The 11144-nt window shown below is 41.9% G+C and overlaps 1 protein-coding gene across 9 annotated transcripts in view; it reads left to right on the top strand.

Moving 5' to 3' along the window:
- The window catches only part of LRRC8D (leucine rich repeat containing 8 VRAC subunit D), a 119340-nt gene extending 109016 nt beyond the window's left edge, over positions 1–10324 (top strand). For 8 of the 9 annotated variants that reach the window (XM_010363687.2, XM_030942958.1, XM_030942959.1 and 5 more), the window contains one exon: positions 7382–10324. In XM_010363687.2, coding sequence (XP_010361989.1) covers positions 7384–9960 — 2577 coding nt within the window. In that variant the 5' untranslated portion in view covers positions 7382–7383 and the 3' untranslated portion in view covers positions 9961–10324. Of the gene's footprint in view, positions 1–2014; positions 2145–7381 lie in introns of those variants that run through there. The other variant, XM_030942963.1, reaches the window with a different exon arrangement.
- The last annotated feature ends 820 nt before the right edge of the window (positions 10325–11144 follow it).

The following is an 11144-nucleotide window of genomic DNA, read 5'->3' on the forward strand; positions in this document are numbered from 1 at the left end:
TAAGCTTTCTGAGCCTCAGGTTTCCTCATACTGTTGGGCAGTAGTAATGCCTAGACCACTGGGTTATTATGAAAATAAATAGAGATCTTATATAGGAAAGTAGCTTGCAAACCGAAAAGCACTGCAAACATGAGAAATAAAGAAGAAAAGGTAATCTGGTAGGAAGAACCTGTGCTTTGGCCTTAGGTGGGATTTTCAATCCAGACTCTGCTACTGATTATTTAATGTCCACAACTTCTGTGAGTCTATTTCTTCCCCTCTCAAGGGTAAATAACAACACTTTGGCTGCTTAGAGTAATGTTGTGAAGGTTAAATAGGATTCAGGCAGTGTTCCACTGTGTTCCACCTGTGTACGCTCAACTTTTTCCACCCAGAACTTTCAGATATTGTATGTTCCTTCCTCTGCACCTTCTTTTCTATGGCAGAATCAGTCCTTTGTACTCCAGGGAAAGCAGGCACCTACTCTCAGGCTGGGGAAATAAATAGTGAGGAGAGATCACCAGAGGAAGAGACAGGCTTCCCTGGCATGTAATCCCAGCCAGCAGGGATGTGCCTTGGGACAGGGCGGAGGCACAGCCTCAGTGTCATGTCACGGCGCATTCCTAGGACAGCTGGTTCTGCAGCAACTTCTTTTACCATTTCCTTTGAAACTTTTTATTGAAGTGAAAATGTACATACCAAAAACATTTTATTGAAGTGGAAGCCTGAGTGTACAGATCACATTTTATAAATTGAACACACCCGTGTAACCAGATCATTCATTCTTGCCTAGTGTTCTATTTTATAAATATACCACATCTTTTTTTTTTATTCTACAGTTGATAGGCATTTGGATAGCTTACAATTTAGAGCTAATACAAATGGTGCTGCTATGAGCATTCTCATACATGTTTTTGGATGCATATATACCCGTGTTTCTTACAGGTATATACCTAGCAGTGGAATTGCAGGATCATAGAGTGTGCTTATGCTCAATTTTAGTAGATAATACTAAAACATTTCCCAGAGTTTCCCAACATTGACACACTCACCAGCAGTATTTGCGTTCCAGTTGCTCCAGCATCCCCACCAGCACTTAGTATTATCTGTCATTTTAATTTTAGGAATTCTGGTGGATTTTATAATTTCATACAACATTTGGAAATAGAGCCACTCTCTTAGTCCCCCAAAGCTTAAACTTTTGTACATTTATTTTCCGGAATGTGCGCTGTATAAAACTGGGAAGTTGTATCAGATGTAAAGCTCCTAGTACAGTGCTTGCCACGTGGAAGGAAAATGACAAGTGATAGCCACTATTACTGTCACCATTATCATCATCACTAAATGCCATCTATGTTCTTCAAGGGTGAGAGTAGGGCATGGTGGATTACAAAGGTGAATAAGACATATTCTCTGCCTACAAGGAGCTCAAGATCTAGTGGAAGAGATGGAGATTAGAAACAGATTTTGTTTTTGTTTTTGTTTTTGAGGCGGAGTTTTGCTCTGTTGCCCAGGCTGGAGTGCTGTGGCACGATCTCAACTCACTGCAACCTCTGCCACCTGGGTTCAAGTTCTTCCTGCCTCAGCTTCCTGAGTAGCTGGGATTATAGGCGCCTGGCACCAAGCCTCACTAATTTTTGTATTTTTAGTAGAGACGGGGTTTTGCCATGTTGGCCAGGCTGGTCTCAAACTCCTGACCTCAGGTGATCTGCTCACCTCGGCCTCCCAAAGTGCTGGGATTACAGATGTGAGCCACCATGTCCGGCCTACAAACAGATTATTATTAAACAATTTGATAGCAATTTGAAGGAAAAGGTAGTGCTTGAGCTAGCACTTATTAAGGAAAAGTTCAATAGAAAGAAAAAAGAGAAATGGGCTGGAGAAAACAGCAAGGGCACAAAACTTCTGGTGGGGGGTGGCAGAGTAGACAATGTGCTGGAAGAGAGGAGCTCATCTGAGGTTGGAGTGGTCGTGCGCTATCTGTTATTCAGTATTACCTTTCTTGCAGGGAGTCTGGGGCCAGAGCTGGTGACAGCGTGTGAAGTTACAGTACTCTGTATTCTGTTGCTGTGCCCACTGCCACTACTTTTGAACTTTTCTTTTCCCACTGGGAAGGTGGACCGCCTCTTCTGTTTCGTGGAATCAAAGCCTGTCCTGAGTACAAGGTGCTTGAAAACTACCATTGACACTTCAACAGCTGCAAAATAACACTGGTTGCAAGGATCCAACAATGTCTCTGCTGTATGGTCCTTTAACTATTTATTTTTATGCTGAGACCTGGCTTAGAGTATTCATTCTTGCATAGATCAAGGTTGCTTTGTGGTAGCAATTCAGTTTAATAACATGCTCCTCTGCCCAATACCATCTGTAGATGTTAATAAATGTTCTCAAGGAATTTTTAGGATGTTGAAGATGATGATCAAGATCTCAAAATCATTTCATTGATTGAGCACCTACTATGTGTCAGGCATTGGCTACATAGGACAAAGAAGGAAGCTGGACATAGTGTATGTCTTCATTGAATTGGTAATCCAGTGGGCGATCAGACAAGTAAATACAGTGTGATAAGAGCTGTGATGGGCGGGGGTACAGAGTTCTGTGAGAACACATCAAAGAAGCACCTCATCCATACTAGGGGATCAGGGAAAGCTTTCTGGAAAAGGCTGCAGAAACCTGATAGCCTGGTGAAGAGGAGTAGGGAGGAAGTAATCAAGGCAGAGGAAACAAAGTGTTGGAGAGGCTGAACACAAGGGAGAGAATGGCTTGTTAGAGAAACTGGCAGAAGTTACTGGCCTAGAACAGAGAGAACCTGGAGAGTTTTTACCAAGGGACCCATGGCAAGATGGAAAAGGGATTAAAGGAGGTAAAGACTGGCAGCAGAAAGACCAGTTGTGATAATCATGGTGTAAAAGACAAATAACCAATGTCCTCAGTACACTGACTTTCAAAATTCACTTCTCTCTCAATCCGCCAACGCAGACATCCTGGTCTCCCTAGAACCAAATACAACTACAGTCATATGTCACTTAATAGGGATACCTTCTGAAAAATGTGGTGTTAGGCAATTTCATTGTTAAGTGAATATCAGAGTGTGCTTACACAAAGCTAGATGATGTGTGTGTGTGTATATGCATGTATGTATGTATTCATATGGAAGACCAAATTCCCAACATCATTACTGAATATCAGTCCTTTCCCCTACTTCAGGAGTCTCCAGTCCCCAGGCTGCAGACTGGTACCTGTCAATGGCTGTTAGGAACTGGGCTGCACGGCAGTAGGTGAGCAGCAGGAGAGTGAGCATTACTGCCTGAGCTCCACTTTGTGTCAAATCAGCAGCAGCATTAGATTCTCATAGTAGCGTGAACCCTATTGTGAGCTCTGCATGTGAGGGAATCTAGGTTGTGCACACCGTATGAGAATCTAATGCCTGATGATCCAACCAAGATGAAACAATTTCATCCCAAAACCATCTCTCCCCACGACGCCCATTTGTGGAAAAATTGCCTTCTACAAAACTTGTCTGTGGTGCCAAAAAGGTTGAGGACCACTGCCCTACTTGATCTGTAATGCCAATGTTTAGTGCTCTGTATCAGGTTTCTGTGTACTTCATTATAAAATGGAGTCTTGCTCTGTCACCCAGGCTGGAGTGCAGTGGCGTGATCTTGTCTCACTGCAACCTCCTTCCTCCTCCCGGGTTCAAGCAGTTCTTCTGCCTCAGCCTCCCAAGTAGCTGGGATTACAAGTGTGCACCACTATGCCTGCTAAATTTTTGTATTTTTAATAGAGATGGGGTTTCACCATATTGGCCAGGCTGGTCTCAAACTCCTGCCTCAAATGATCCACCTACCTCGGCCTCCCAAAGTGCTGGGATTATAGGCATGAGCCACCATCTTGTATCTTATGGGGCCACCATCATATATGCAGTCCATTGTTGACCAAAACACCATGATGCAGTTCATGACTCTATTTAAAAAGTAAAGAAAAATCCTATTTGAAGGAAATATTACATGCAAAAAAAAAAAAATCTATTGTTCCTATTACTCATGCAGATGGCCCTTTAAAGCCATGGTCCCCAGGTATGATTGTTACATTGTTTGCCAGAAATAAACCTGTGCAAGGTGTACTCTTTAGTCTCTGTACATGAAGTAAGAGTCATTCTGTATAACCTGCAGCTTGATGCTGTGTTTTGTGCATTCTAGATAGGAACTGAAGAGCTCAAAATGACATGAGGTTGAGCTGTTTCTCATTTAGTTTAGCTTGCTATGATTCCAGTAGCCTTTCTTCCTGCTTACCCAAGCCATTCATGAAAGCAAAACCCACACAAGATACAGGAGCTCAGAATAAAAGGGGTTCAAGTGGGTGTGTTATCTCCCACTTCCCCAACTAAGGTACAAATGGTTATTTTGCTTTTTTTCACTTCCTTGGTAATATTTTTTTTTTTTTTTTTACAAACACTGGATACCAGGCATTTCATACGTAAGCCCTGAAGTCTGGGAATGTGATTTCTAACAATTTTATGTTTGGAGTTCTTAGGCCTATGTTTACCTGCTTACATAAGAGGTATTTCGCTTACAAAACTAACTACAGATGTGATCATTGCTGTAGTATTCATCATATTTTATTAAGAAATATTATGTACCTGCTCTGTGCAGTACTAGGTATGTGGAATGTTTTTAGACAAAAATAAACAAATAAATAAGACCTGGTCCCTGCTTTCAGAAACTTAATTTAAAACAGAGCAGAATCAAAGTACTAATGCCTTTTTCGTTGTGTCATCCAAGGAAGACACGAACAATCAGTCACAGCACTGTTACCTACTGAAACCAGAATCGGCCTCAGAATCCTCCTCAACACAGCATTCCAGACAACCCATGAATAGATAATTCATCATCCTGGCCGGGCGCGGTGGCTCACGCCTGTAATCCCAGCACTTTGGGAGGCTGAGGTGGGCAGATCACAAGATCAGGAGTTCGAAACCAGCCTGGCCAATATGGTGAAACCCTGTCTCTACTGAAAATACAAAAATTAGCCAGGCGTGGTAGATGCCTGTAGTCCTAGCTACGCGGGAGGCTAAGGCAGGAGAATCGCTTGAACCAAAGAGGTAGAGGTTGCATTAAGCTGAGATCACACCACTGCACTCTAGCCTGGGTGACATAAATAAATAAAAATAAAACATTAAAAATTCATCTTCCATCCTTAATTTATTTATTTATTTATTTATTTATTTTTTTTTTTTTTTTTTTGAGACGGAGTCTCGCTCTGTCGCCCGGGCTGGAGTGTAGTGGCCGGATCTCAGCTCACTGCAAGCTCCGCCTCCCGGGTTTACGCCATTCTCCTGCCTCAGCCTCCCGAGTAGCTGGGACTACAGGCGCCCGCCACCTCACCCGGCTAGTTTTTTGTATTTTTTAGTAGAGACGGGGTTTCACCATGTTAGCCAGGATGGTCTCGATCTTCTGACCTCGTGATCCGCCCGTCTCGGCCTCCCAAAGCGCTGGGATTACAGGCTTGAGCCACCGCGCCCGGCCAATCCTTAATTTAAAAAAATGGATGCATTCCCAAAAATCTTGGGTACTTGCCTTGGTTTTTATTGCTTTGTCTTTTGCTAGTTTTTAAAGAAATAACATGATAAAGCAATATGAATATGGAAACCCAAGAACCTCCCAAGAAAACAACATATGGGGCCGGGCGCGGTGGCTCAAGCCTGTAATCCCAGCACTTTGGGAGGCCGAGACGGGCGGATCATGAGGTCAGGAGATCGAGACCATCCTGGCTAATACGGTGAAACCCCGTCTCTACTAAAAAATACAAAAAACTAGCCGGGCAACGAGGCGGGCGCCTGTAGTCCCAGCTACTCGGGAGGCTGAGACAGGAGACTGGCGTGAACCCGGGAGGCGGAGCTTGCAGTGAGCTGAGAGCCGACCACTGCACTCCAGCCTGGGCAGCAGAGCAAGACTCCGTCTCAAAAAAAAAAAAAAAAAAAGAAAACAACATATGGTCATGTGGTTTTTCAAGAAGTTGAAACTTGAAACATTCAGTTCATGTACATAATTAGCGAAGCCATTCCCATTACTTGCCAATATAAATACTGTTTTTCTTGGTTACTTCTAGGATGATTGCCCTCATACTTTATTATTTGTATAAACTAGTTTCAGTGCTATAAAGCTACCAGCTGATAGTGAATAATAACCACATTTTCAAGTTTCCTGGCACCGGGGCTTCATTCATGGCTGCTCGGGTCACCTGCTTTGGTAGAGATCATGTGTCTTCCTAGTGCTGACTTATTCAGCATCACCGTCATTGATTATTTCATGGCCACCTGAGTCTTGAGCTGTCTTCTCAATCCACAGGCTTTCCATAGGACTGCATCAAAGGCCAGAGTTTCAGCTATATATATTGATAAATCCCAAGTGTGTATAGTAAGACTCCTCCTAAATGCTAGACTCTTAATTTCAACTGTTTATGGACACTTCCACCAGAGTGATTGGGCTAACATAAACAGCTAACAAACAGTTGTGGCCAGAGGGTGTGCTAAGAGTGTCACAATCATTACTTAATTTAACCTTTCCAACAACCCTTAGAAGTTTTCATCCCTCTTATACAGATGGGAAATACAAGGCTTAAGGAATCACACCATTAGTAAGTGTTAGAACTAAGTCTGGAACATAAGACTATCCAGAGTTTAATGGTATTTAATGGTATACACAGACCCTTCAATTTTGGCTTGTACAAAATAAGAGTCATCCCACTCCTCGACCTCCAAATTTCAGTCTTTTTTTTTTTTTTTTTTTTGAGACAGAGTCTCGCTCTGTCGCCCGGGCAGGAGTGCAGTGGCCGGATCTCATCTCACTGCAAGCTCTGCCTCCCGGGTTTACGCCATTCTCCTGCCTCAGCCTCCCGAGTAGCTGGGACTACAGGCGCCCGCCACCTCGCCCGGCTAGTTTTTGTATTTTTAGTAGAGACGGGGTTTCACCGTGTTAGCCAGGATGGTCTCGATCTCCTGACCTCGTGATCTGCCCGTCTCGGCCTCCCAAAGTGCTGGGATTACAGGCTTGAGCCACCGCGCCCAGCCTCAAATTTCAGTCTTAACCTTAAATGAGTCCACAACAAATGCCATCCTGCTGTCATATCCTCCTTCAAGGTCCACTAAGTAACCACTATGGACTTGGTGCAGTCTGTCATTATTTCTTACCTAGAATGCAATTCTTACTTATTCTTTCCCTCTTCCTTGCACTAGGAGAGAAAAGCTATATATTCCCCTTTTAGTTTATTTTCTACTACATTTATATTGGATAAAAATGTAGGACCTGAATGAGAAAACTTTAGTTTGGAGCAGGCATTTTTTCTCATTTACTCTTTTCACTTGCATCTCTAGAATAATGTATTTTGTCTTCTTGTTTTCTAGGAATGTTTACCCTTGCGGAAGTTGCATCACTTAATGACATTCAGCCAACTTACCGAATCCTGAAACCATGGTGGGATGTGTTTATGGATTACCTGGCTGTTGTTATGTTAATGGTAGCCATCTTTGCAGGAACCATGCAACTTACCAAAGATCAGGTGGTCTGTTTGCCAGTATTGCCATCTCCTGTAAATTCAAAGGCACATACATCACCAGGAAATGCCGAGGTCACCACCAACATCCCGAAGATGGAAGCAGCCACCAACCAAGACCAAGATGGGCGGACAACAAATGACATTTCCTTTGGGACTTCTGCTGTGACACCTGACATACCTCTCAGAGCCACATATCCTCGCACAGATTTCGCACTTCCAAGTCAGGAGGCAAAGAAAGAAAAGAGAGATCCAACAGGTCGAAAAACAAACTTGGATTTTCAGCAATATGTATTTATTAATCAGATGTGTTACCATCTGGCCCTTCCGTGGTATTCTAAGTACTTTCCATACCTTGCTCTTATACATACTATTATTCTCATGGTCAGTAGCAACTTTTGGTTCAAATATCCCAAAACATGCTCAAAAGTAGAACATTTTGTTTCAATACTAGGAAAGTGCTTTGAATCCCCTTGGACTACAAAAGCGTTGTCTGAGACAGCATGCGAAGACTCAGAGGAAAACAAGCAGAGAATAACAGGTGCCCAGACTCTACCAAAGCATGTGTCTACCAGCAGTGATGAAGGGAGCCCCAGTGCCAGTACACCAATGATCAGTAAAACCGGCTTTAAATTTTCAGCTGAGAAACCTGTGATTGAAGTTCCCAGCATGACCATCCTAGATAAAAAGGATGGAGAGCAGGCCAAAGCCCTGTTTGAGAAAGTGAGGAAGTTCCGTGCTCATGTGGAAGATAGTGACTTGATCTATAAACTCTATGTCGTCCAAACAGTTATCAAAACAGCCAAGTTCATTTTTATTCTCTGCTATACAGCGAACTTTGTCAACGCAATCAGCTTTGAACATGTCTGCAAGCCCAAAGTTGAGCATCTGACTGGTTATGAGGTATTTGAGTGCACCCACAATATGGCTTACATGTTGAAAAAGCTTCTCATCAGTTACATATCCATTATTTGTGTTTATGGCTTTATCTGCCTCTACACTCTCTTCTGGTTATTCAGGATACCTTTGAAGGAATATTCTTTCGAAAAAGTCAGAGAAGAGAGCAGTTTTAGTGACATTCCAGATGTCAAAAACGATTTTGCGTTCCTTCTCCACATGGTGGACCAGTATGACCAGCTATATTCCAAGCGTTTTGGTGTGTTCTTGTCAGAAGTTAGTGAAAATAAACTTAGGGAAATTAGTTTGAACCATGAGTGGACATTTGAAAAACTCAGGCAGCACGTTTCACGCAATGCCCAGGACAAGCAGGAGTTGCATCTGTTCATGCTGTCGGGGGTGCCCGATGCTGTCTTTGACCTCACAGACCTGGATGTGCTAAAGCTTGAACTAATTCCAGAAGCTAAAATTCCTGCTAAGATTTCTCAAATGACTAACCTCCAAGAGCTCCACCTCTGCCACTGCCCTGCAAAAGTTGAACAGACTGCTTTTAGCTTTCTTCGCGATCACTTGAGATGCCTTCACGTGAAGTTCACCGATGTGGCTGAAATTCCTGCCTGGGTGTATTTGCTCAAAAACCTTCGAGAGTTGTACTTAATAGGCAATTTGAACTCTGAAAACAACAAGATGATAGGACTTGAATCTCTCCGAGAGTTGCGGCACCTTAAGATTCTCCACGTGAAGAGCAATTTGACCAAAGTTCCCTCCAACATTACAGATGTGGCTCCACATCTTACAAAGTTAGTCATTCATAATGACGGCACTAAACTCTTGGTACTGAACAGCCTTAAGAAAATGATGAATGTCGCTGAGCTGGAACTCCAGAACTGTGAACTAGAGAGAATTCCACATGCTATTTTCAGCCTCTCTAATTTACAGGAACTGGATTTAAAGTCAAATAACATTCGCACAATTGAGGAAATCATCAGTTTCCAGCATTTAAAACGACTGACTTGTTTAAAATTATGGCATAACAAGATTGTTACTATTCCTCCCTCTATTACCCATGTCAAAAACTTGGAATCACTTTATTTCTCTAACAACAAGCTCGAATCCTTACCAGTGGCAGTATTTAGTTTACAGAAACTCAGATGCTTAGATGTAAGCTACAACAACATTTCAATGATTCCAATAGAAATAGGATTGCTTCAGAACCTGCAGCATTTGCATATCACTGGGAACAAAGTGGACAGTCTGCCAAAACAATTGTTTAAATGCGTAAAGTTGAGGACTTTGAATCTGGGACAAAACTGCATCACCTCACTCCCAGAGAAAGTTGGTCAGCTCTCCCAGCTTACTCAGCTGGAGCTTAAGGGGAACTGCTTGGACCGCCTGCCAGCCCAGCTGGGCCAGTGTCGGATGCTCAAGAAAAGCGGGCTTGTTGTGGAAGATCACCTTTTTGACACCCTGCCACTCGAAGTCAAAGAGGCATTGAATCAAGACATAAATATTCCCTTTGCAAATGGGATTTAAACTAAGAGAATACGTGCACAGCGATGTGCAGGAACAACTTCCTAGATTGCAAGTGCTCACGTACAAGTTATTACAAAATAATGCATTTTAGGAGTAGATACATCTTTTAAAATAAAACACAGAGAGGATGCATAGAAGGCTGATAGAAGACATAACTGAATGTTCAACATTTGTAGGGTTTTAAGTCATTCATTTCCAAATCTTTTTTTTTTTTTTTCTTCTTCTGGGGAAAGGGAAGGAAAAATTATAATCACTAATCTTGGTTATTTTTAAATTGTTTGTAACTTGGATGCTGCCGCTACTGAATGTTTACAAATTGCTTGCCTGCTAAAGTAAATGATTAAATTGACATTTTCTTACTATATCACCTTTTTTGAGGGGTCTTAATTTACTTTGCTTAATTGGTGCAATATTGCTTTAACTCAGATCACTAAAGACAGATACATCAAGTTCAAACTTATAAATTTAGATTTGCTAAAATACTGATTGATTTCCTGTTTTAATTTAAAGTGCCTCAAGTAAGCACCCCTCACAATAGTTGACTGGTACTGCTGCTCCTGAGCACCTCGTGTCATAGATTTTATACTCTTACAGGCTTGGAATGCAGTAGAGGTATGTGGATTGTTAGGGGTTTTGTTTTTTAAGAATAAGTAACAAAAAATAACACATTTCTTAATAATAGCTTTTTTGACATAGTTTGGACTTCTGATTATATGGTACATTTTTCTGCCAATAACATAGGGTTGCCAATAAATAGAAAATGTTTTCTAAAAATAAATTTTATTACAACAAAATAAAAATTTTAATGACTTATTAACAAAACCTCCAGTATCACCACCATTTGGAAGATAACACAGAATCACAAGTATCATTTAATTTCTTGCCCTTTTCAGTGTTCTGGTGTTGGTGGGAAAATAATAGGAAATGTAGTTCATTGGGTAGGGAAACTCTTTATCTGTCCCTGTCTTAGTGACAAGCTGTATTTTCTGTGTTTGCGTGCAGCTAGGAGGAGTCATAGCCAGACAAATGCTAGGAGAATACACTTTTGAGATCCTTCTTTAACTGACCAGTATCTAATCAATCTCAGAAAAATCAAAAAAATTCCCTGCCAGCTGTTTCATAGGCCTCCTACAGGACTCTTTTCAAGAGAATAGAACAGTTTGGCACTCTGACAAAGCAGTGTC

This window comes from Rhinopithecus roxellana, chromosome 12, assembly GCF_007565055.1.
Source record: "Rhinopithecus roxellana isolate Shanxi Qingling chromosome 12, ASM756505v1, whole genome shotgun sequence".
Taxonomy (NCBI): domain Eukaryota; kingdom Metazoa; phylum Chordata; class Mammalia; order Primates; family Cercopithecidae; genus Rhinopithecus; species Rhinopithecus roxellana.